Source organism: Nerophis ophidion, linkage group LG07 (assembly GCF_033978795.1).
Source record: "Nerophis ophidion isolate RoL-2023_Sa linkage group LG07, RoL_Noph_v1.0, whole genome shotgun sequence".
In the NCBI taxonomy this organism is placed as follows: Eukaryota; Metazoa; Chordata; class Actinopteri; order Syngnathiformes; family Syngnathidae; genus Nerophis; species Nerophis ophidion.
Window position 1 is genome coordinate 32,377,833 of NC_084617.1, and position 27,334 is coordinate 32,405,166.

The window sequence follows — 27,334 nt, forward strand, 5'->3', positions numbered from 1 at the left end:
CTACAAGGAGGGTTAATACAAGTGGGATAGGCTCCATCTCACTACGACGAGGGTTAATAAAAGTGGGATATGCTCCATCTCACTACGATGAGGGTTAATAAAAGTGGGATAGGCTCCATCTCACTACGATGAGGGTTAATAAAAGTGGGATAGGCCCCATATCACTACAAGGAGGGTTAATACAAGTGGGATAGGCTCCATCTCACTACAAGGAGGGTTAATACAAGTGGGATAGGCTCCATCTCACTACGATGAGGGTTAATAAAAGTGGGATAGGCTCCATCTCACTACAATGAGGGTTGATAAAAGTGGGATGGTCACCATCTCACTTCAATGAGGGTTAATACAAGTGGGATAGGCTCCATCTCACTACAATGAGGGTTAATATAAGTGGGATAGGCCCCATCACACTACAATGAGGGTCAATACAAGTGGGATAGGCCCCATCTCACTACAATGAGGGTTAATACAAGTGGGATAGGCTCCATCTCACTACAATGAGGGTTAATATAAGTGGGATAGGCCCCATCACATTACAATGAGGGTTAATACAAGTGGGATAGGCTACATCTCACTACAATGAGGGTTAATACAAGTGGGATAGGCCCCATCTCACTACAATGAGGGTTAATACAAGTGGGATAGGCTCCATCTCACTACAATGAGGGTTAATACAAGTGGGATAGGCTCCATCTCACAAAGATGAGGGTTAATAAAAGTGGAATAGGCTCCATCTCACTACAATGAGGGATACTTAAAGTGGGGTAGGCTCCATCTCACTACAATGAAGGTTAATACAAGTGGGGTAGGCCCCATCTCACTACAATGAGGGTTAATACAAGTGGGATAGGCCCCATCTCACTACAATGAGGGTTAATACAAGTGGGATAGGCCCCATCTCACTACAATGAGGGTTAATACAAGTGGGATAGGCTCCATCTCACTATTGTTCATGTTCCCACAGAAACTCCACCATGAAAACATCTCCAGTCAACATGTCCAAGTTGTTGAGTTTTGGTTACGCAGACGACGACAAAACAGCTGTGGAGTCATGTGACTCAGTCCTGTAAATATTGATTATTGATTTCATCACAACTCATTAAAGGATCTACAATTACTGTAAATATTGATTGTTGATTTCATCACAATGCAGTAAAGGACCTAAAACCCTTCAGGAAAATACTTTTTATTGCTTTGCAAAAAACACATTTAACAGTGACATTCTTCGTTGTGTGTACTATGAAGTATATTGTACAAGGTACAATGCAAGTAATATGAAGTATATTGTAGCATGTACAATGCAAGTAAGTACACTGTATTGTAGTAGAATGTACAATGTAAGTACTGTATTGTAGAATGTACAATCCAAGTACACTGTATTGTTGTAGAATGTACAATGTAAGTACACTTGAAGGGATACAAATATCCCTCCAGTGAAAATTTAATTTTTATAACGTATTTCTCAAATGCTTTCTTTAGCACTTTCAGTTTTGGTTAGATTTTGGCGGCGCCAGTGGACGAACGCGGTAGTGATTGTCCAGAAGACCACATTTCTAATGAGCACTAGTACATGACGTAATATTGTCACGTCTCCGATGATGTCAAATAGCAGAAGAAAGCATCTTGGCTGGTTCCACAAACACGTCAAATCATTCTTTGTTTTATATCACATCAAATACTACTTTTTTGTTTTAAATCACGTGAACTTCTTTGTTTCCTATCACATCAAATAATACTTGTTTGTGTTGTATAAAATCAAATAATCAAATGATAATTATTTGTTTTATATCACGTAAAATAATACTTGTTTGTTTTAATCACATCAAATAATACTTTGTTTTATATCACGTGAAATAACGTTGTCGCCTTCAAGCTACGGCCGCACTGTAAGCGAATTGAGGGGGATTCCGACGACTTTGAACGCAGCATCGGTCTTCCTGCTCGGGAGCATCGATGAAGTGAGCGAGTTGGGGGATTCCGACGACCCTGAATGCAGTTCGCCGTCAGTCTTCTTGCTCGGGAGCATCGATGAAGTGAGCGAGTTGGGGGATTCCGACGACCCTGAATGCAGTTCGCCGTCAGTCTTCTTGCTCGGGAGCATCGATGAAGTGAGCGAGTTGGGGGATTCCGACGACCCTGAATGCAGTTCGCCGTCAGTCTTCTTGCTCGGGAGCATCGATGAAGTGAGCGAGTTGGGGGATTCCGACGACCCTGAACACAGTTCGCCTTCAGTCTTCTTGCTCGGGAGCATCGATGAAGTGAGCGAGTTGGGGGATTCCGACGACCCTGAACGCAGTTCGCCGTCAGTCTTCTTGCTCGGGAGCATCGTTGAAGTGAGCGAGTTGAGGGGATGTCGACGACTTTGAACGCAGCAGCCGCCGCCAGCCTTCCTGCTTTGGAGCATCGATGAAGTGAGCGAGTTGGGGGATTCCGACGACCCTGAACGCAGTTCGCCGTCAGTCTTCTTGCTCGAGAGCATCTATGAAGTGAGCAAGTTGAGGGGATTTTGACGACTTTGAACGCAGCAGCCGCCGCAAGCCTTCCTGCGCGGGAGCATCGATGGAGTGAGCAAATTGGGGGATTCCGACGACCCTGAATGCAGTTCGCCGTCAGTCATTCTTGCTCGGGAGCATCGATGAAGTGAGCGAGTTTGGGAAATTTCGACGACTTCGAACGCAGCAGTCGCCGTTAGTCTTCCTGCTCGGGAGCATTGAGGAAGTGAGCAAGTTGGGGGGATTTCGACGACTATAAACGCAGCAGCCGCCGCCGGTCTTACTGCTCGGGAGCATCTATTAAGTGAGCGAGTTGGGGAGATTCCGACGACTTTGAACGCAGCAAGGGATTCCGACGACTTTGAACGCAGCAGGGGATTCCGACGACTTTGAACGCAGCAGCCGCCGTCAGTCTTCCTGCTCGGGAGCATCGATGAAGTGAGTAAGTTGGGGGGATTCGACGACTCTGAACGCAGCAGCCGCCGTCAGTCTTTCTGCTCCGGAGCATCGATGAATTGAGCCAGTTGGGGGGATTCCGACGACTTTGAACGCAGCATCAGTCTTGCTGCTCGATGAAGTTCTGTCCAAGATGGCGGACTTCCTGCCGTCCCGCGACGTCCTATCCGCGTGTTTCCCGCACTGCCTGCTCAGCAGCGGGGAGGCCGAGCAGCTGCGGAGGTCCAAGGAGATAGACAAGTGTCTTCTGCGGGACAAGAGCTACGTGAAGCGGCTAGTTAAAATCCTGCTCCTGGGAGCGGGCGAGAGCGGCAAGTCGACTTTCCTCAAGCAGATGCGGATCATCCACGGCCGCGACTTCGAGCAGAGAGCCAAGGAGGACTTCCGAGACACAATTTATAGCAACGTTATTAAAGGTCAGTGTTGTTCTCTTTCAACTCGCCTCTTGTCACGTGACGTCAACATAGCGCTCAACATGTCACCCCTATTCACACACGTGACTTCTTCCCGGAAGTGGTGGTCAACACAGCCAAGATGGCTGTTGTGCTATGCCAGGCAGGAGAGTCCAAGTCATTTTAGATGGAAAAAAATCTCCGGCCGTTAACCTTAAAATTAGAACATCCATCCATTTTCTACGGCTTATTCCTTTTGGGGTCGCGAGGGGCGCTGGTGCCTATCTCAGCTACAATCTGGCGGAAGGGGTTTACACCCTGGACAAGTCACCAACTCATCGCAGGGCCAACACATATACAGACAACAGTCATACACTAGGGCCAATTTAGTGTTGCCAATCAATGCCTTTGGAGGTGGGAGGATGCCGGAGTACCCGGAGGGAACCCACGCATTCAAGGGGAGGACATGCAAACTCCACACAGAAAGATCCTGAGCTCAGGATTGAACCCTGACTACTCAGGACTTTCGTATTGTGAGGCAGACGCACTAACCCCTCTGCCACCGTGAAGCCATTAGAACATTCCCGCGGAAATTTTGATGAGCCCTGGACCTTTGGAAGCCGCCGTACTTTTTAGATGGTGCCGAGTGTCTGAATCCGGGAGTTTTGGGTGTCCCTGTACAAAAAGCCTAAAACAATAACATGTTTACATAAAAATTCTAACAGCTAGCATGTGTTCTAACGATAGCATGATGTTGTAGGTACAATACCAATGTGAGCAATTTGAAAAATGCGCAACCGCATTTTGCAAATTTGTATAATGCGCAATCTTTTTGCAAATTGCTTCCAGCTATCCATCCATCCATTTTCTACCGCTTAGTCCCTTTTGGGGTGGCGGGGGGCTCTGGCGCCTATCTCAGCTACAATCGGCCGGAAGGCGGGGTACACCCTGGACAGTCGCCACCTCATCGCAGGGCCAACACAGATAGACAGACAACATTCACACGCACATTCACACACTAGTGCCAATTTAGTGTTGCCAATCAACCTATCCCCAGGTGCATGTCTTTGGAAGTGGGAGGAAGCCGGAGTACCCGTAATGTGCGGTGCACATTTTGCAAATCAATAAGCGCAATTTGTATAATGCACAATTTGTATAATGCACAATCTTTTTGGCAATTTTGGAAATTGCTTCCAGGTATATATTGATTGTGTTGGAAGTCCTGGCTACTAACCCTAACCCTTGATGCTGTTTACGCAGTGTTGGGAGACTGTTTTGCTGTTCTTCTTCTGTTCGATGTAGCTTTCTTCAGCCGTCTTCAAACCATCCATTTGCACGGTCGCGCCATTTTCAAACAAAATCTCGTCTTGCGATTTGCAAATTGCTTGCGCACAATGGAAATGACGTATAATGTGTAAAGTGCGCGAGATTGGTGAAATGCTTACAACAATGATGGCAGTCAGGCCGGTGGCGCTCGCCTCACTCCCATGGCCATGTTACCAAAACCAAACATTGGTCGTTAAAGCACCGAGCTACGTGAAAGTATGACTGAGCGGCAAGAGTAGGCAATGTTGCCTTTTTTTGGTGCATACCCATTATAGTGGCCCATTTTTTTTTCCGTTTATTTGTGAATAGCGTTGCCTTGGTAGCACGGAATGGTCCAAATTTAAAGTACCGCCATCGGCGCAAACAGCCCCTTTCCGACAGTATAACTTATATATGTGGGGGTTCGTTGGCCTGTTCGTCTCGTATTAAGTGTAAGAGAAACGTGGGGAACAAGAACAATAAAGTTTGAGGTATGAGCAACAACAATATGGGCTGCTTGCATTGGGTTAGGGCAGGGGTCGGCAACACCACCCCCCCGAGTGTGAATGTTGCCTGTCTATCTGTGTTGGCCCTGCGATGAGGTGGCGACTTGTCCAGGGTGTACCAAGCCTTCCGCCCAAATGCAGCTGGAATAGGCTCCAGCACCACCTGCAACCACAAAGGGAATAAGTGCTAGAAAATGGATGGATGGATAAATAAATACTTTTATATGGTGCTGCCAGCAATATTTTTGCTTAATTAAGGTTTAATTATACATGTCAAGATGTTAAGGTTTAATTATATATGCCTGTTTTCATTATTGAAGGCTGACGCACAGAGCTGAAATGTGTCCGTGGTTGATTGTGCCAATTTGTGTGTGCTAATAATAACAGGTGCGCTCACAGCCCTATGTGCTGTGTGGTGTGACCGCATCAACCAAGTGCTTGTCTCTCGTGCGTGTTTGATGATGATTACATGGTGCCGTTTAAATGGTGGTTTCTACACGCAAATCTGCTGAGCTGTTTTCAACCTGCCAACAATACATAAACAATATAAAAAGACAAACCACTTAATAATGACAAGTTTGAAATTTTAACAATGCAATACAGTTCATTGCATTCTTTGCATGCAAAATAGTAATCAATGTTCATTTTGCCATCATTACATGTTTGAGATGAAAACACATGTATAAAATTTGTTCAAAATTAATATTGCCTGAGTAAGTTGAAATAAAAATATATTCTTAGTATCAAAAATAAAACAATACGAACATTGTATCATATATATATATACATACATATATATATATATATATATATATATACATACATATATATATATATATATACATACATATATATATATATATATATATACATACATATATATATATATATATATATATATATATATATATATATATATATATATATATATTCATTATATCAAACATAAAAAGTGGATTAGGTAGTGCCTTCAATACTGAATTTGAATTGTGCGACTTCATATTCAGAACCAATATGGCTGACAGGAACGTGGCACGCAAGTGCTACCACTTTGAACAAGGACTTGACACTCTTACATTCTACAGAGACTATAGAGGGTGCAAGTGCAAACTATCCAAGTAGCATGATGTTGCATGACTTGAATAACTTTTCACGACTACTTTCGCATGGTTACTAATGAAAGGCTATTTGAACACAACAGCTGAGGTAGCGTTGTTAGTTTTCAACACCTTTTGGCGGCATTTAAAGACTTGGCGGAAGTGAGAGAAGACATACTGGTTAAAAATAATTCATAACAATTATTAAACTAACACAACTTTTGTGTTTACATTTGATAATAGATGACTTACCTCTCCTCCGGACGTCCCCCAATCGGATGCTTTCTCTACAGGTGTCACAGCATCAAACTTGTGCTATTGTGGTAGGCCAGCTCTACTTTGCAATGTTTGCATACTACTGCGTTAGGGCTGGGCAATATTGCCTTTATTTAATACCGCAATACTTTTAGGCCATATCGCGATATACGGTATATATATATAAAATTTGTTCAAAATTAATATTCCCTGAGTAAGTTGAAATAAAAAAATATTCTTAGTATCAAAAATAAAACAATACAAACATTGTATCATCTCTCTATATATATTCATTATATCAAACATAAAAAGTGGATTAGGTAGTGCCTTTAATACTGAATTTGAATTGTGCAACTTCATATTCAGAACCAATATGGCTGACAGGAACGTGGCACACAAGTGCTACCACTGTGAACAAGGACTTGACACTCTTACATTCTATAGAGACTATAGAGCAGGGGTCGGGAACCTTTTTTGGCCAAGAGAGCCATACAAGCCAAATATTTTAAAAAGTATTTCCATGAGAGCCATATAATACTTTTTTTAAGACTGAATACAACTAAATGAGTGCATTTTTAAGTAAGACCAACATTTTTAGAGTATAATAAGTCTCTTGTTCTTTTTATAACATTGTTATTCTGAAGCTAAACAGCAATAAATAAAATACTTCTTACCATTAATGCGACTTCTTGAACAGGTGCGGTAGAAACCGGATGGATGGATTAAAAGACATGACAATGTTTTATATTTTGAACGTTATTTTTGACACTGTGATTACCAGCGGAATTATTCATTACTTACCGTTAAGCAATGTCAGTTAAGACTTATCTGAGAGCCAGGTGCAGTCGTCAAAAGAGCCACAGGTTCCCTACCCCTGCTATAGAGGGTGCAACTGCAAACTATCCAAGTAGCATGTGGTTGCATGACTTGAATAACTTTTCAAGACTACATTCGCGTGGTTACTAATGAAAGGCTAATTGAACACAACAGCTGGGGTAGCGTTGTTAGTTTTCAACACCTTTTGGCGGCATTTAAAGACTTTTGTGTTTACATTTGATAATAGATGACTTACCTCTCCTCCGGACGCTTTCTCGACAGGTGCCACAGCATCAAACTTGTGCTATTGTGGTATGCCAGCTCCACTTTGCAATGTTTGCATACTAGGGCTGGGCAATATTGCCTTTTTTTAATACCGCAATACTTTTAGGCCATATCGCGATATACGATATATATTACAATATTTTGCCTTAGCCTTGAATGAACACTTGATGCACATCATCACAGCAGTATGATGATTCTATGTGTCTACATTAAAACATTCTTCTTCATACTGCATTAATATACGCTACTTTTAAACTTTCATGCAGAGAAGGAAATCACAACTAAGTCAATTTACCAAAACTGTATTTCTTAAAGTTATTAGCAGGTGACTTTTCAAATGATGCTACATATTAGCAGCAATGCTACTTTTGGTAGCAACGCTTTTGCCCCACACATGACAAATTAAAGTTGTCTATTGGCCATATTCCCGCTTGAAGCTGAACCACCGCCAGACGATGGGCCCCGTGTTGTTTTTCTTGGGAATTAATTCTTCCTTCATTTGTTACGAGATTCGCACCTTCTTTCTCTCGCAACAACCCGCTAGCACCACAGCTAACGTTAGCCACGCCGCTACCTCTCTGCTGGGCGAGGGCGTCTACGTATGACGTGACAGTAAGTGACGTATGAATGTGCGCCTGCTTGTCTGTTAGGAGACACAGGAAAGAGCGAGGAGAGTGTAATGCCCGCAGCTGCGTGAGAACGTCTACTCGAATATTACGATATAGTCATTTTCTATATCACACAGAGACAAACTCGCGATATACACCGTATATCGATATATCGCCCAGCCCTATACTGCGTTGTCCTTCCATTTTAGTGTGAAGTGTTCCCACACCTTAGATCAGAGGTTCTCAAATGGGGGTACGCGTACCCCTGGGGGTACTTGTAGGTATGCCAAGGGGTACGTGAGATTTTTTAAAATATATACTAAAATATAGCAACAATTCAAAAATCCTTTATAAATATACTTATTGAATAATACTTCAACAAAATATGTATGTAAGTTCATAAACTGTGAAAAGAAATGCAACAATGCAATATTCAGTGTTGACAGCTAGATTTTTTTGTGGACATGTTCCATAAATATTCAGTGTTTCCCACAGGTCAGGCATCTATTTGTGGTGGTGTGGTCGGGCAGCAGGGGTGTGGGGGGCGGAGGCGATGACCAAGAAGAACGTGGAGTTGGAATATAATTACAACACTTTATGTACATATTTATATACATATTTATATAATATTCACATATTTATATAATATGTTACTACAAGCTTCATTCACAGACAGAGTCCCATTGCTTTTATGAGCGGTCAAGCGAGTCAAAAGACGGAAAAAAAAAAAAAACATTTATTTTTGTATTATTTTTATTTTTTATTTGTGGCGGCCGTAATTCTTTCATGGCGGGGCGCCACGAATAAATAAATGTGTGGGAAACCCTGATATTGATGTTACTTATTTCTTTTTTTGTAAATAAATGTTTAGAATTAAGTTGATGAATCCAGACGGATCTCTATTACAATCCCCAAAGAGGGCACTTTAAGTTGATGATTACTTCTATGTGTAGAAAATTATTTTTCATAATTGAAGCACTTGTTTATTTTTCAACAAGTTTTTAGTTATTTTATATCTTTTTTTCCAAATAGTTTAAGAAAGACCACTACAAATGAGCAATATTTTGCACTGTTATACAATTTAATAAATCAGAAACTGATGACATAGTGCTGTATTTTACTTCTTTATCTCTATTTTTCAACCAAAAATGCTTTGCTCTGATTAGCGGGTACTTGATGTAAAACATGTTCACAAGGGGTACATCACTGAAAAAAGGTTGAGAACCACTGCCTTAGAAAACTTTTGTCGCTCCCTAATTCTCTCCTTTCGCTATGGCTCTTGTCCTCCGCTTTATGCGGTGTCCACCTTTGCCAGTTATGTCGGCCAAAACGTTTTCTAAACTAAAGCGTATTTAGAGGAGCGTTGTTGTGCAGTGTATGATCTGTGACATAAACACGCTCGGCCAAAACGTTTTCTAAACTAAAGCGTATTTAGAGGAGCGTTGTTGTGTAGTGTATGATCTGTGACATAAACACGCTGTGCAACGCCTAAACAGTCCGTGCGAAACGTGAGTTTTAGGCCATGACCACACGAACACAGAGAGTTTCAAATGGACATATCCACACAAGTGTAGTTTCAAAAGTGTCTATGTCTACACACAAACACACACACCTGCTGTCATGGACTTTTTGTCCAGTCAGAAGCCTGAAAAAGCATTAATACCTGACTTGGTGGAGCATTATACCTCCTATTGTGTTTATTTTGATATACTTTAGACGTACAATGACATGTACATTATCTTCAAAACTTGCCTGCACCTACACACAAAATCCTGGGAACATTATTAAAGAGTGAATGTGCTGCTGAAAGCCAACACTCATAGAAATGTTATAATATATATCAACATGTTGATGTATTACATGTGCAGTGAAGTCTACATTATTTATAAAATCAACATGAACTAACAAAATTATTTTGCATGTTTAAGTATCTACAAACCCCGTTTCCATATGATTTGGGAAATTATGTTATATGTAAATATAAACCGAATACAATGATTTGAAAATCATTTTCAACCCATATTCAGTTGAATATGCTACAAAGACAACATTTGATGTTCAAACTGATAAACAGTTTTTTTTTGCAAATAATCATTAACTTTAGAGTTTGATGCCAGCAACATGTGACAAAGAAGTTGGGAAAGGTGGCAATAAGTACTGATAAAGTTGAGAAATTCTTATCAAACTCGTATTTGGAACATCCCTCAGGTGTGCAGGCTATTTGGAAACAGGTGGGTACCATGATTGGGTATAAAAGCAGCTTCCATGAAATGCTAATTCACAAACAAGGATGGGGCGAGGGTGACCAATTCATAAGCAAATTGTCGAGCAGTTTTAGAACAACATTTCTCAACGAGCTTTTGCAAGGAATTTAGGGATTTTACCATCTACGGCCCGTAAAATCATCAAAAGGTTCAGAGAATCTGGAGAAATCGCTGCACATAAGCGATGGTATAACAGACTTTTGATCCCTCAGGCGGTACTGCATCAAAAACCGACATTGTGTAAAGGGTATCACCACATGGGATAGGACCACTTCATAAAACCACTGTCAGTAACTACAGTTGGTTGCTACATCTGTAAGTGCAAGTTAAAACTCTGCTATGCAAAGCAAAACCCATTTATCAACAACACCAAGGATTGCCACCGGCTTTACTGGCCCCGAGCTCATCTAAGATGGACTGATGCAAAGTGGTAAGGTGTTCTGTGGTCTCACGAGTCCACATTTGAAATTATATTTGGAAACTTTGGACGTGGTGTCTTCCGGAACAAAGAGGAAAATAACCATCCAAGGCATGGGTAACTTACCCATCTGTGAAGGCACCAGTAAAGCTGAAAGGTACATACAGGTTTTGGAGCAACATATGTTGTCATCCAAGCAACGTTATCATGGACACCCCTGCTTATTTCAGCAAGACAATGCCAAGCCACGTGTTACGACAGCGGGGTTTCGTTAAAAAAGAGTGCGGGTACTTTCCTGGCCCGCCTGCAGTCCAGACCTGTCTCCCATCGAAAATGTGTGGCGCATTATGAAGCGTAAAATACGACAGCGGGAGACCCTGGACTGTTGAACGACTAAAGCGCTACATAAAACAAGAATGGGGAAAAAATTCCACTTTCAAAGCTTCAACTATTAGTTTCCTCAGTTCCCGAACGTTTATTGAGTGTTGTTAAAAGAAGTGTTACATCTAACTTAGTGGTGAGCACGCCCTTTCCCAACTACTTTGGCACGTGTTGAAGCCATGAAATTCAAAGTTAATTATTATTTGCCCAAAAAAATAAAGTTTGTGAGTTTGAACATCAAATATCTTGTCTTTGTAGTGCATTCAACTGAATATGGGTTGAAAATTATTTGCAAATCATTGTATTCCGTTTATATTTGCATCTAACACAATTTCCCAACTCAAATGGAAACGGGGTTTGTATATAAAAAGTATCTATATAAAGCACACAGACGTTTGTGTACCGCTGCAAATTATATCTATCATGTATATGTATATATATATATATATATATATATATATATATATATATATATACATATATATATATATATATACATATATATATATATATATATATTAGGGCTGCGAATCTTTGGGTGTCCCACGATTCGATTTAATATCGATTCTTGGGATCGCGATTCGATGATATATCGATTTTTTTCAATTAAACGCGATTCTCGATTCAAAATCGATATTTTTCCGATTCAAAATTATTCTGTATTCATTCAATACATAGGATTTCAGCAGGATCTACCCCAGTCTGCTGACATGCTAGCAGAGTAGATTTAAAAAAAAAAAGCTTTTACAATTATAAAGGACAATGTTTTATCGACTGATTGCAATAGTGTAAATTTGTTTTAACTATTAAACGAACCCAAAATATGACTTATTTTATCTTTGTGAAAACATTGGACACAGTGTGTTGTCAAGCTTATGAGATGCGATGCAAGTGTAAGCCACTGTGACACTGTTCTTTTTTTAATTTTTTATACATAAATGTCTAATGATAATGTAAATGAGGGATTTTTAATCACTGTTATGCTGAAATTATAACTAATATCGATACTGTTGTTGATAATATTAATTTTTGTTTCACTACTCTTGGTTTGTTCTGTGTTGTGTTTGTGTCTCCTCTCAATTGCTCTGTTTATTGCAGCTCTGAGTGTTGCTGGGTCAGGTTTGGTTTTGGAATTAGATTGCATTGTTATGGTATTGCTGTGCAGTGCTATGTTGGATTGATAAAAAAAAAATTAATAAAAAAAAATAGATTTAAAAAAAAAAAAAGAGAGAATCGATTCTGAATCGTACAACGTATTCGAGTTGTAGGCTTGTTCACGCAACGAAGGCGGCCTACTTCACCGCAGTCTGTAGTCTATTGCCCACCAGGCTATGGTGCCAGCGACGAGGTGGAGACATGATGGCGACAGGCCGAGTTACACCGATCCTTACCGTATAACTTATATTGTCAGGGTTTCCCACACATTCATTTATTTGTCGCGGCCCGCCACGGAAGAACTACGGCCACCACAAATAAAAATAAAAAAATTAATTTAAAAAAAATATTTTTATTTATTTTATTTTATTTCGGCTTTTGACTCGCTCGACCGCTCATAAAAGCAATGGGACTCTGTCTGTGAATGGAGCTTGTAGTTACATATTATATAAATATGTAAATATTATATAAATATGTACATTAAGTGTTGTAATTATATTCCAACTCCACGTTCTTCTTGGTCATCGCCGCCGCTATCCACATAGTGGTATCGACTAGATATGCCCCTGTACTTGGTATCATTACAGTGAATGTCAGGTGTAGATCCACCCATGACGTGTGTTTACATTGTGACGCCGGTGAGCAATTGAATCCTCCTACGATGTGTAGTGAAGCATGTTTAGCTATCCCTCATCCTCCAATGATAATGTTACATGTAAGAAACATACTTTACTTGTTGCCATGGAGACAAAAATTAGTGATTTAGAAGTGGCTAAAACACTGCGAATGGATGTTAGCTGCTTGCTTGCTAGCCATGTCTTAAAGCACCTCTTCCTGTGGGTGTTTCAGTGTTCTAACTTCACCTTTATCTTTACTTTTTACACCAAAATGCGTCCATTCTCCCTTTTCTGTCTACACACTAAGTACTCTGTGTGTGTGCGCTGCCAAACATGCTCCTCTGCCCCTAAAACCAGCCATGTCAACACGTGACGGCCATACTTTTCAGAGTATAGTACAGTTTTGGTTGATTAGTACTGCCATACTATACTAGTACTGTACAACCCGAGTATATGTATATATAATGAGTACTGTGATACTATACTAGTACTGTACAACCAAGGGAGTAGGTTTGATTTTGAGATTGGTGGGGATACAAAAGTGTTCCAAGACAGCACTCTGAAAGATTACTTTTTTTACATTAGCAATCATAATTTCACGTAATGCAGATGTTATAGGGTAAAGCAACTAAAATGAAAGCAATGGACGCAACTTGGAAGAGTTCTCATCTTTGCTCTTTAGTGTAGGGCTGTAGTGCAACTCTGCATCATACTGTTAATTAACATAGCTTACTGTCCATCAACAACATCAGAAATACATTCATGCAATACAACATTGTAAATAAACATAAATGAACTGTAATAATCTTTTCCCCAACTTGTGTTTAAATCACTCACAATTTTTCCCTTCATCTAATTCTTTCTATTGCTGCTTTTGTACTGTAAATATGTTTGTCACTAATACTCAAATACAAGCAGATTAGTGTCCATTGGTTGTTCCTATTTTAAAGAGCCAAACACATGCCTCCGCCGGTCTGTAACAGAAATGAACTGCCGGCCAAAAATATGTTGATGCATGACAGATACATTAAGGACAATGACCATAGAGCTTGATGGTACAGTTACTGCCTGAGCAAAAAGGCTTTTACTAAATATGAATATTACTTAATATTAATTAATTATATTTTATAATTGTAAAATCACATGATCATCTAGTGAGGTTTTATTGTATTTCCACCACAAAGTTTTGTTCATTGGTATTTTCAAACCGTTGCTCACTTCTACACAAATACATGAAACTAAAGAATAATTTCAAAAATAAAATGGAAAGGTGAAATCCGGCGATCTGATTGGCTGTTAACCGTGGTTTAAATATTGAGCACGGCTACTATTCTAAAGCCTTATCACAGCGTAGGCTATCACTCCGCCTCAGGCACGTATGACTGGTATGAATGGAAGTTGTTGTCCATGACAACAGACTGTTGCAGTCCGTAGTAAAAGACAGCTGATGTTTTTACGATGTTAAAAAAACGGACTAAAGAAGTTGAATTCACATGTTTAAGGTTAACTTTCACCTCCGGGGAGGGTTAACAATGGTAGAGGGGACTGAGCATTGACTTTCACCTGAAAAAAAGCGGAGGAAAAGACGAGATGCAGTGCTAATTTGGAGCTAACGTCTGGATAGGTGGGACTATTTTTTCCACAGTGAGGCTATTTTATTGGATAATGTGTATTTCTGGTTGAATAAAACTACATTAAATTGATTGATTATTCCTATTTCATATTGCCTTTATTGGTAACCGTTTTATAAAAGCAATATATCACTCCGGTCCATGGTATATGCTCATTATAGCACTCTAACGGGGCGTGACTGGAGTGATATATTGTTTAATTATTCAATATTGTTGAGCCTCTATACACCCTTGAAGTAACTTACAGTTTGACTCCTTAAGAAGTCTCTTATATCCAGTTTTCTTTTCATTGACATCCTTCAAAACCTACAGCACACACGCACGCAAACACAATGTAAATCACAGCACTGATATTAAAATCCATCTAGCTACCGTGTGCCAGGAACAACAAATGCCGAACATGTTGACAACATACACTTACTTACAAGTTACAACTTACACGTACTTACAACTTACACTTACTTACAAGTTAGAACTTACAACTTACACCGAGTTGCACTGCCTCTCGTCCGCTCGCTAGCAACTAGCATGTAGGCTAGCTTTTACAAGCCGAAGGAGTGACAGCGGGGACAGCAAATCACACGTAAGTTAGCATGAAAGTGGCAACCAATCAGGGAGCGATATTTAGGTTAGAGGCGGGACTTCTAGCAGAGACCTACATTTAACCCTTTCTGTGCCACAATCATTGACTAACCATTACGGGCAGCGCTTGTATTGATAGTGACTACACAGTAGCGGCTGGATATTGGTAGGGACGTGTCCCTAGCGTCCCTACCCAATTCTACGCCCTTGTGTACAACCCTGGTATATGTATATATAATGATTAGTACTGTGATACTATACTAGTACTGTACAACCCTAGTATATGTATATATAATGATTAACACTGCAATACTATACTACTACTGTAAAACCCTAGTATATGTATATATAATGAGTACTGCGATACTATACTAGTACTGTACAACCGTAGTATATGTATGTATAATGATTAGTACTGCAATACTATACTAGTACTGTACAACCCTAGTTTATGTATGTATAATGATGTAAAAGGACAACAGAGTGTGTGTGTGGACGGAGTACTAACAGTTTTTCCAGGTTGTTAGGTCTGAGAACTGAAGAATCCAAAGTGAAATATTTGCTGCCACACCCCTGGGGTCTGAAGCCTCATGTTAACCATGGTGTACATCTGTTGTAGGTATTCGAGTGTTAGTGGATGCTCGAGAAAAGCTCCACATCCCATGGGGCAACTTGTCCAACCAGCACCATGGAGACATGTTGATGGCTTTCGACACACGGTCTATGGTGGCCCATGGCCATGGTCTGGTGCAGCCAAAGGTTTTTCACCACTACCTGCCATCCATCCGGGCCCTGTGGACTGACCAAGGAATTCAGACTGCTTATGACCGTCGCAGAGAATTCCAGTTGGTAAGTGTCTTTGTCGATCGTGGTGACACAATTACACAATTGTATATGTTCTGGTTGATCTATGTTCCCGTTCTCACCTGTGGTCATGATCTTTGGGTTGTGACCTAAAGGACCAGATCACAGGTACAAGATCTTGGTCCCTATCCTCACCTATGGCCATGATCTTTGGGTCATGACCAAAGGACAAGATCACGGGTACAAGATCTATGTTCCCATCCTCACCTATGGTCATGATATTTGGGTTGTGACCTAAAGGACCAGATCACAGGTACAACATCTACGTTCCTATCCTCACCTATGGTCATGATCTTTGGGTTGTGACCTAAAGGACCAGATCACGGGTACAGGATCTATATCCCTATCCTCACTTATTGTCATGAGCTTTTAAATTATGACCTAAAGCAGTGGTTCTCAATTGGGGGTATGCGTACCCCTGGGGGTACTTGAAGTTATGCCAAGGGGTACTTGAGATTTTTTTTAAATATTCTTAAAATAGCAACAACATCAAAATAATACTTCAACAAAATATGAATGTAAGTTCATAAACTGTGAAAAGAAATGCAATATTCAGTGTTGACAGCTAGATTTTTTCGTGGACATGTTCCATAAATATTGATGATAAAGATTTCTTTTTTTGTGAAGAAATGTTTAGAATTAAGTTGATGAATCCAGATGAATCTCTATTACAATCCCAAAAGAGGGCACTTTAATTTGATGACTACTTCTACGTGTAGAAATCTTGATTTATAATTTAATCACTTGTTTATTTTTCAACACATTTTTAGTTATTTTTACATCTTTTTTTCCAAATAGTTCAAGAAAGACCACTACAAATGAGCAATATTTTGCACTTTTATACAATTTAATAAATCAGAAACTGATTACATAGTGTGATATTTTACTTCATTATCTCCTTTTTTTCAACCAAAAACGCTTTGCTCTGATTGGGGGGTACTTGAATTAAAAAAAATGTTCACAGGTGGTACATCACTGAAAAAAGGTTGAGAACCACTGACCTAAAGGACCAGATCAGGGGTACAAGATCTATGTTCCCATCCTCACCTATGGTCATGATCTTTGGGTCATGACCAAAGGACAAAATCACGGGTACAAGATCTACATCCTCACTATGGTCATGATCTTTGGGTTGTGACCTAAAGGACCAGATCACAGGTACAATATCTACGTCTGTATCCTCGCCTATGGTCATGATCTTTGGGTTGTGACTAGGGCTGGGGGATATGGCCTTTTTTTAATATCTAAATATTTTTTAGGCCATGTCACGATACACGATGTATATCTCGATATTTTGCCTTAGCCTTGAATGAACACTTGATGCATATAATCACGTGTGTCTACATTAAAAATTATTGTTCATACTGCATTAATATAGGCTCAGTTTTTTTAACTTTCATGCAGAGAGGGGAGTCACAAATAAGTCAATTTACCAAAACTGTATTTATTAAACAGTTATTAAGCAGTGGCACAAACATTCATGTCATTTCAAAACAGAAAGTGCAAGATTGTCAGAGACATTTTAAAACAAGCTATGAGTGCACTTTAGTGAATGATGTCACCAAGATGACATATCAAAACAACACTAAATTAAAATGTACTTTTTGTACATAACGGCACTACAATACACGATGTCACACAAGATATTTCAATAACTGTCAAATAAAAATGAGCTGCATAATAGGTTCCTGCAGACGTTATCTCCTTCTGTTGTTAAATTTTTTTAATACAGTGTTGATCTGGAAATAGTTGCTTCGGCATTTTGTTGGTGTGGCACCGGCCGGAGATGTTGACATGCAAAGTTTCAAGCACTCCTTAATCTCTCGCGGGTGACTTTTCAAATGATGCTACATTAGCAGTGCTGCTATTTTTTGTAGCAACTTTTGCCGCCTAAATTTTGAACATATTCCCGCATGAAGCCAAACCACTGCCGGATGATGGATCCCGCGCTGTTTTTCTTGGGAATTAATTATTCCTCTATTTGTTACCAGATTTGCACCTTCTCTCTCTCTCGTATTACCACTCGCACCTCACCGTTAGCATCACAGCTATCGTTACCATGTCGCTACCTCGCCGCTCCGCGGGAGCATGTGACCTTGCACGCATGAGATGTGTGTAAAAAGGTGCACTTGGTTTAGGTCTCTGTAAGAAGGAGAGACAAGAAAGAGTGGGAAACGCATGAAGTGTAATGCCCACAGCTAAAAGCAACTGCGTGAGAATGTATACTCGAATATCACGATATAGTCATTTTCTATATCGCACAGAGACAAACCCGCAATATATCGATATATCGCCCAGCCCTAGTTGTGACCTAAAGGACCAGATCACGGGTACAAGATCTACGGCCCTATCCTCACCTATAGTTATGAGCTTTTAAGTTATGACCTAAAGGAACAGATCACGGGTACAAAGTCCACATCACAGACATGCTGACCAAGGTGTTCGTCTTGCTTACATGCGGGCTTGGCAGTGCAGTTTTTGGTGCTCAGTCTTTTTCCTGTGGTCAAGTTTTCAGTCTTTCACTTGTCAATGGTGTGCAAATAATATCATACTGCTAATGTTTGATGTTCCTGTGCTTTGGATCTGATGCCAGTTTTTCCCATGATCACAAACACACCATCGGTGTCTGAAATGTGATCGGTGGAGAATGAGGAAGTGTTGTTGTTTGTCCGGCGGGGAAGCCAAGACTCAAAGAGGCAAACGTGTTTTCATTGGAGGTAAAACCTGATGCATGCGTCTTGTTGTTTGTAATAATATTGGTAATACAAGTTAAAAATAGCCTCAGATTTTGTGTGATTTCTTCTGGGAGCTACAATATATTATATTACTTTCGTTGTTTTCAAGTACAACAAATATTTTTAAGGTGTGGTGGTAATAAAAATGCAGCATTCAATTACATTAAAGGCGAACCCTGTATATGGAATATATGAATATATATTTAGATGTATATAGAATACATGAATATATATTTGAATGTATATGAATATATATTTGGATGTATATGGAATATATAAATATATCTTTGGATGTATATGGAATATATGTATATGGAATATATGAATATATATTTGGATGTACATGAATATATATTTGGATGTATATGGAATATATATTGGGATCAGGAAGAAATGGCGATTGTTGAAGGCCCAGAATTAGTTTACATTGGCCACAATGGATCAACATTGGGGCCCACATTGGGACAACATTGGGGCCCACATTGGGACAACATTGGATCTACATTGGGACCACATTGGATCCCCATTGGGACCACATTGGATCCACATTGGGGCCTGTCAGGTTTACACTGGAGTCTGATAAATAACATACTGTACTTGCAGTGTAAACAGTCAGCTGGAAAAAATTTGATCCAAAACAAAAATCAGATTTGGAGTGTAAACGTAGTTCTAGTCTGATTCCTCAAATAGTTTGGCACTAAAGAAGCCTTCTAGTACCCATGGGAACACCTTCATCCATTCTGTTGGCTTTTTGAAAGTGGGACTAACACTTGGATGATGCAGACCTCTGAAGGGTATCCATCCATCCATATTTTACCGCTTGTCCCTTTCGGGGTCAGCACGCATGCACCGCTATAGAACTGGAGTGTATGACGCATGCACCGCTTGAGAACTGGAGTGTTTGACACATGCACCGCTCTAGAACTGGTATGTATGACACATGAACCGCTCTAGAACTGGAGTGTATGACGCATGCACCATTCTAGAACTGAAGTGTTTGACGCACACACCGCTCTAGAACTGGATTGTATGACATGAACCGCTCTAGAACTGGAGAGTATGACATGAACCGCTCTAGAACTGGAGAGTATGACGCATAAAAGAAGCAAATTTCATGAATGTTTTTTGTGACCAACAAGTATGTGCTCCAATAATTCTATCACAAAAAATAAGGGTTGTAGAAATGATTGGAAACTCAAGACAGCCATGACATGATGTTCTTTACAAGTGTATGTACACTTTTGACCACGACCGGATGGTCTAGTAAAATGTGTTTTTGCATGTTTGTCTGCTAATGATTCTTATCAACATGCATTTCCTAAAGGATGGACAACAAGGATACAACTTCCTGTTTCCCACTTCCTCTGATGAAAAACTAGTCTTTTACAGTCTTGTAATATTTGACACTGAAATGATTTGGTCTGCGTCTCGTCCTCAGGGGGAGTCGGTCAGATATTTCCTGGACAATTTGGAAAAGCTTGGACAGTCGGTAAGTCTTCTGGTGCTGGTCTAGCAGATATTTGGTGCATTCATCCACATGATATTGGTGTGATAACAGAACTGCAAAAGTTATTGGCCCCTTCTACACTTCTACACTTATCGAGGGTAAATCCCACCTAACCATATCCCTGTCCACACAACAATGGCACCGTATAAGACCCCCTCCGTCCGCCGGTGGAAGGCAACATGGTACACATGTGCGGAAAAATGTCCGCGTCATAGTCACCTCTGACCTGGAAGTGTATCCTTACCCTGTGTTTCAATGTAGACTATTGCCACTTTTCTTTGAACTGTAGACCTTGCTTGCCTCACCATCAGCAGCTGTTAGACTATTGTAGTGAATCACACCTAAGCCATCATACATCAATCTTATCTTTAATGGACGTGTGAAAGTAAACAGTGTGATAAAGAACATTTGACAACAATCAATCTAGGATCTAGATTTATTCATGCGTCATTCTGATATAATTTCAGCCAACTGTGCTTGTTGGCTGAAATTGGCGGTCGTACTTGACGGCTGCAACCACGTCATGGTTTCACAATAGTAATGGAGTACAAATGCAGACGTTTAGTAATCGCTCGACGTACATGGCGGACAATAACTGATAGCCAGCTTTGCCAGTCCAAATGCATTTGCTGTTTTCCGTAGTCTTCCCTTGTCCACGGTAGCCGGCATTCTTGTCTCTCTCTAACAAATGGACCAAGTTTTCGCTAAGTCAAGTCACACCTGATCTGGATATTTGAATGTTCTCTTGCCATTCCTCTGGCACAACACACTCCTTGACCAACATATCCCCCCAGGCTGCCGTTCTTCCAGGCCTTATCCAAAACTCAACATTGCTATGTTGTCGTCTGAGATGTGTTGTATCCCAAATTGTTTCCTTCTCTGAAGGTATTCATGTGTGATTTCCACAAGCGTCTGTACATGTACAAGAAGGAGAAACCCGGTAAGTCTGGATGACTCACCTCCATCTTTCCAGTGGTTACCTCCGAGTTATCGAACGGGTTGTTATGAAGCTGGCTGTGGCGCCTTCTTTCTGACATCACTTCCTGTGTGGGGCGCAGTCTTTCTGTCGTCACTTCCTCTCCGAACTCAGTTGGTAAACAATGGATGAGTCCACACATAGCTAAGAGTCAGACATTCCAGAAATAGACAGCGCACTTGCCCGTGTAAAGAATAATCCAAGGAGGAGAACCTTAAAGGATGGTTTAGTGTGGCTGACACGGGGCTTAGGCTAGCTAATTATTTCTTTAAGGAGTTATCCAGCTTAGTGTAGACATGGCCTTTCTCTCCTGTTGACATCACAACAACAAGAAGTGAATGACGCATGAATCAATCTAAAAGGTTTACATTGGAAGAAGATAAACATAATATGCTGTGTTGGGGAAAGTAGTCGTTAGACAGACATCGCTCCAACGTGATCCAGATTAAGTCTGAGTTCTCTGTGCAGGACTACCTCCCCAGCCAGCAGGACATCCTCCTGGCCAGAAAGCCCACCAAGGGCATCCACGAGTACCACTTTGACATCAAAAATGTGCCTTTTAAAATGGTGGACGTGGGCGGTCAGCGTTCTGAGAGACGACGGTGGTTTGAATGCTTCGACTCCGTCACGTCCATCCTCTTCCTTGTCTCCTCCTCTGAATATGACCAGGTGAGTTGCTCAAACTGTACTCTTGGACTGTGTCATGTTGTTGTTGGAACTCATTTGTGTTAGACATTAAGATAGTTAAAGTACCAATGATTGTCACAAACACCAAGTGTGGTGAAATTTTTCCTCTGCATTTGACCGGGAATCCTTTTTGGTGATATAACCCCCAATTTCAACCCTTGATGCTGTGCCAAGCAGGGAGGTAATGGGTCCCATTTTTATAGTATTTGGTATGACTCGAACTCACAACCTACCGATCTCAGGGCCGTCACTCTAGCCACTAGGCCACTGAGTATGCAGTTGACATGTGTATGTACAAGCCAGTCTACCCCACAGCAAGATGCAAACCCCCTTGTGAAATGTCTACCATATATAGATATGAAAGAAGGCAAGGTTGTTTTATAAATATGTCCGCCATGCCTTCATGGTTGGAGTTCACATTTCTCAAATATACAACAAGAGGTACCAATAGGTAGGAAATGTTGCATATGTCTGTTTTTCTTCTGGTCTAGCAGGTTGATTGACACGATGGTCCAGCAGCTGGAGTTTAGAGTTTGATCAGAAAATGTCCTCTCGTTCAAGTAGAGACATAGGAAAGAAGTGTCTCATAAAGGTCATTCAAGTCAAGGGGAAAAACTAAATGGCTCCTAAAAATATAACTTTCATCATCTTGTGGAATACAATCGAACCATGCTCGTGTCTGCAGTGATCCCTTTGTAAAATGTTTGAGAAACTTTCTGTGATGAATGCCAGTAAATTAGTAGTGTTTTGAGAGCAGAACTAAACGTAAAGAAAGGACAAGAGATGGCATTAGTTGAATAAGAGGAGTGATAATTCTAACATACAGTCTTTGTGCCTCACTGACAACTCAGCCTGCGTTCAGTTGGATGAGACGACTAAACATTTATCTGGTGTTGATGTTATTGGAGCACTGATAAAGTTTGGAGTTAATTGAAGGAGGAGTGAGCATCCCAGTAAAGAAAGTACAGAATTTATAAACAAGTTGTGACAATGTTCCCTACACATCGCCTGCTGCATGCTAACGCTCAGTCCCAGCAGCTGACGGAGGGACGCTAGCTGCAATGAAACTACAACATGAAATATTGTGCTCTTCACCTCACACCGAGACTCCACGGAAGTAGGAGCCATTGAAACCAAGCTGTTAGCTCGGAGGAACATTTTCAAAGTACAGTCCATGTTTCCCAGTCAAACGGCTCTAGTGAGCATGCTCAGACGCTGCAGTGCTTCGTTAATCCGGAAGATAGCCGTTGCCTAAAATGCATTATTAAATGACGGCTTTTATCGGTAATTAAACATTTAAACGGTGTTACTAACCGTCTGGAATTTGATCATTATAGCATTTACCGTTACATCCCTAGTCTATTAACAAGTACAAGTTTTAAATCGTTTTTCTCGATCGCTTTTTTATTTGCCTGTAAACCTTTCAAAATGAGACTAAATCTGCACTGGTGCAGGTAAATAAACAGTTGCCTAAAGGGGCTTCCACCATCGCCTGGAAGCCGTAAGTGCCTCTATGTCATCTGATTGCAACTCAGCTATTCCGAGTTAGGAGCTTGGTCATGTGCTTGTATGCGTCAGGTAGGGATTGTACCGGTACTCACAGTACCAATTTGTGGTACTTTGCATTGTTGTCCAAAGTCACTGCTGATGGTAAAGTACCTTACCTCCGTGCCAAGACCAGGATGACCGAGGTGCTCATCCCTGAGCTGCTCTTTGCGGATGATACAGCCTTGTCATGGCCTCCGACACTCTCACGCGTGCAAGGAATTTGGACTGACCTTAAAGGCCTACTGAAATGAGATTTTCTTATTTAAACGGGGATAGCAGGTCCATTCTGTGTGTTATACTTGATCATTTTGCGATATTGCCGTATTTTTGCTAAAAGGATTTAGTAGAGTACATCGACGTTAAGTTCGCAACTTTTGGTCGCTAATAAAAAAGCCTTGCCTTTACCGGAAGTCGCAGACGATGACGTCACCCGTGTGAAGGCTCCTCACATCCTCACATTGTTTATAATGGGAGCCTCCAACAAAAAGAGCTATTCGGACCGAGAAAACGACAATTTCCCCATTACTTTGAGCGAGGGTGAAAGATTTGTGGCTGAGGATATTGATAGCGACGGACTAGAAAAAAATAAATAAATGAAAATAAAGTAAAAAAAAAAAAAGGCGATTGCATTTTGAGCGATTCAGATGTTTTTAGACACATTGACTAGAATAATTCTGGGAAATCTCTTATCTTTTATTGTGTTGCTAGTGTTTTAGTGAGATTATATAGTACCTGATAGTCGGAGGGGTGTGTCCACGGGTGTCTTGACGCCGGTCTCTGAGGGAATTAGTCACGGCAGCAGCAGCACGACAGAAGCTCCGCTGATCTCCCGTAAGAGGCGACTTTTTACCACAATTTTCTCACCAAACCTGCCAGTGGACAAGTGGTCGGGATCCATGTTCGCTTGACCGCTCTGATCCATAGTAAAGCTTCACCTCCGGGAATTTTAAACAAGGAAACACCGTGTGTTTGTGTGGCTAAAGGCTAAAGCTTCCCACCTCCATCTTTCTACTTCGAATTCTCCATTATTAATTGAACAAATTGCAAAAGATTCAGCAACACAGATGTCCAGAATACTGTGTAATTGCGCGACGAAAAGACACGACTTTTAGCCGCTAGTGGTGCTGCTCTAATATGTCCCCTCCAACTCGAGACGTCACGCGCACGCGTCATCATTCCGCGACGTTTTCAACAAGAAACTCCGCGAGAAATTTTAAATTGTAATTTAGTAAAGTAAACCGGCTGTATTGGCATGTGTTGCAATGTTAATATTTCATCATTGATATATAAACTATCAGACGGCGTGGTCGGTAGTAGTGGGTTTCAGTAGGCCTTTAATAAGACCCAAGTCATGGCGCAGGCCACAGACCACGTCTCAACCGTCAACATGGAGAGGCACAAGCTGGGTCCACTGTCTCCAGCTCCAGCGAGCAGTAGGATTGCCATGGCAGTTTTGGCGAAACTACGCCATAGAACCTCAACGTTGCGTAGCGGTGTCTGGACATCTGGAGAGGCCAGAAACGTGCCCCTTGTGGAGAGGAAGACAAGACGGAAGAGAAGGGAGCACCAGCTGTACCAAGTTCACCAGAGACTGGCTGGTTTCTTTAGACACTCTCGCGGGTGCCGATGAGACTTGAAACAGAGATAATCCATCATTTCACGGGGAAGGATGGATGTCAAGGAGGATCATATCTCCAAATGTTAATGGAAGATGGACATACCAATCATGACATTAATCTTGTGTGTATCATATCTCCAGGTGTTATTGGAAATGAATACCAATCATGACAATAATCGTGTTTGTTTCATATCTCCAGGTGTTAATGGAAGATCGACATAACCAATCATGACAATAATCGTGTGTGTTTCATATCTCCAGGTGTTAATGGAAGATCGACATACTAATCGACTGAGCGAGTCTCTCAACATATTTGAGACCATCGTCAACAATCGAGTGTTCACCAACGTTTCCATTATCTTGTTCCTCAACAAGACGGACCTGCTGGAGGACAAGGTGAGGCAGGTGTCCATCAGAGACTATTTTCCAGAATTCTCAGGTGAACCTACAAGCCTGGCGGACGTCCAAGTCTTCTTGGTGGAGTGTTTTCGAAAGAAGCGCAGGGAGCAACAGCAGAAACCACTTTACCACCATTTCACCACCGCCATCAACACTGAGAACATTCGCCTGGTGTTCCGAGATGTTAAAGACACCATCTTGCATGACAATCTCAAGCAGCTCATGTTGCAGTGACACAGGAACATGACCAGGGACATGTTGGTGCAAGTTGCTGATGTCTTCTTGACCACCAGCCTGCAGGGGACAGTCCATGTCCTCCAGTCCCTAATGGACATGTAGACTATGAATGGAGGTCACCCTGTCCTCTGGTCCCTAATGGACATGTAGACTATGAAGGGAGGTCATAATGTCCTCTGGTCCCAAATGGACATGTAGACTATGAAAGGAAGTCACCACTACTAGCAAACATTCCTGATCTTTGCCTTACTTAGCATATTAATGAGCATACAATCCATCTTTCTTACACACACACACACACAGATACATACATAAATACACACACACATACATACATACATACATACATACATACACACATTGATACTCACACACACACACACACACAATGTGTGTTCAGTGTTAATGACATTTTTTAATTATACAAATGTATGTATTTGCATGTTTTAGTAACAAATGTGTTCATGGACACACTTCAGAGAGAACATCATCTTCATTCATTCTTTCACCCACCACTTTTACAACCATCTTTTATTTTCATGTCAATAAGATGCACTCTCACTCTTTACAACTTTGCAGACATATTGTCTTCTTTTCCTACGTATACCACATACACCACTGTGCAACTACTTAACACCAACGTATACCACATACTTAGACTTCCTTTTATTGTCATTCAAATGTGAACTTAACATTACAGATAAGAAGGTTGCATTAGCTGCTTGTAGTGCAGGATAAAAGAGCAATAAGGTGCAGATATAAATAAATAGATTACTGTACAGAGAAATATATTGCATAGGCATCCACGTTTATGATGTATGTTATATTGTCTTTATATTCCAGCCACTTCATCCATTCTTGGGGGGAAATGAGAGGATTATAATGAGGCATTAAAGAGTCTTACAGCCTGAGGAAATTAGCTGTTACAGAACCTGGAGGTTCTGCTACAGAGGCTGCGGAACCTCTTTCTAGAGTCCAGCAGTGAAAACAGTACTTGGTGCGGGTGGGAGGAGTATCTGTAGATTTTCTCAGCCCTGGTCAGGCATCAGCTTTTTGCGATCTCTTGAAAAGGTGGAAAAGGAGTCCTGATTATCTTTTCGGCTATCCTCACCACTCTCTGCAGAGACTTCCCTTCTGAGGCACTGCAGGCTCAAGTCCCGACAGAGATGCAGTTGCTGCCTATTGTTCCTCTGTAGAATGTGCTGAGAAAGGGGGGAGGGAGCTTTGCTCTTTTCATCCCACAAAAAAGTAAGTGCATGCACTGCTGAGCTCTTTTTACAAGAGCTCCGGAGTGTAGGAACCAAGTCATATTATCAGTTACCGGGACTCTCAGGAACTTGATGCTGATTACCATCTCTACTGCTGTGCCGGTGATGAAGAGTGGAGTGTGGCTGGACTGGTGCTTCTTGAAGTTGACGATAATCTCCTTGGTCTTGTCGACGTTCAGGACCAGATTGTTGGTTCTGCACCAGTCAACCAGATGTTTCACCTCCTCCTTGTAGT

General features: G+C 41.0%; 1 protein-coding gene across 1 annotated transcript; it reads left to right on the forward strand.

Moving 5' to 3' along the window:
* The first annotated feature begins 1,961 nt into the window (after positions 1 to 1,961).
* Positions 1,962 to 26,618, forward strand: gna13b (guanine nucleotide binding protein (G protein), alpha 13b). The gene is made up of 5 exons (XM_061905983.1): positions 1,962 to 3,364; positions 15,880 to 16,109; positions 20,298 to 20,348; positions 21,811 to 22,011; positions 25,457 to 26,618. The coding sequence occupies exons 1-5, from the start codon at positions 3,082 to 3,084 to the stop codon at positions 25,826 to 25,828; spliced, it is 1,137 nt and encodes a 378-aa protein (XP_061761967.1). The 5' UTR covers positions 1,962 to 3,081; the 3' UTR covers positions 25,829 to 26,618.
* The last annotated feature ends 716 nt before the right edge of the window (positions 26,619 to 27,334 follow it).

Bases quoted from the DNA above. Each gene is read 5' to 3' on its own strand.
- gna13b (XM_061905983.1), top strand. From the start codon at position 3,082: ATGGCGGACTTCCTGCCGTCCCGCGACGTCCTATCCGCGTGTTTCCCG. The intron at 3,365-15,879 runs GTCAGTGTTGTT...CATCTGTTGTAG, and splicing joins TTATAGCAACGTTATTAAAG to GTATTCGAGTGTTAGTGGAT. The intron at 22,012-25,456 runs GTGAGTTGCTCA...TCATATCTCCAG, and splicing joins CCTCCTCTGAATATGACCAG to GTGTTAATGGAAGATCGACA.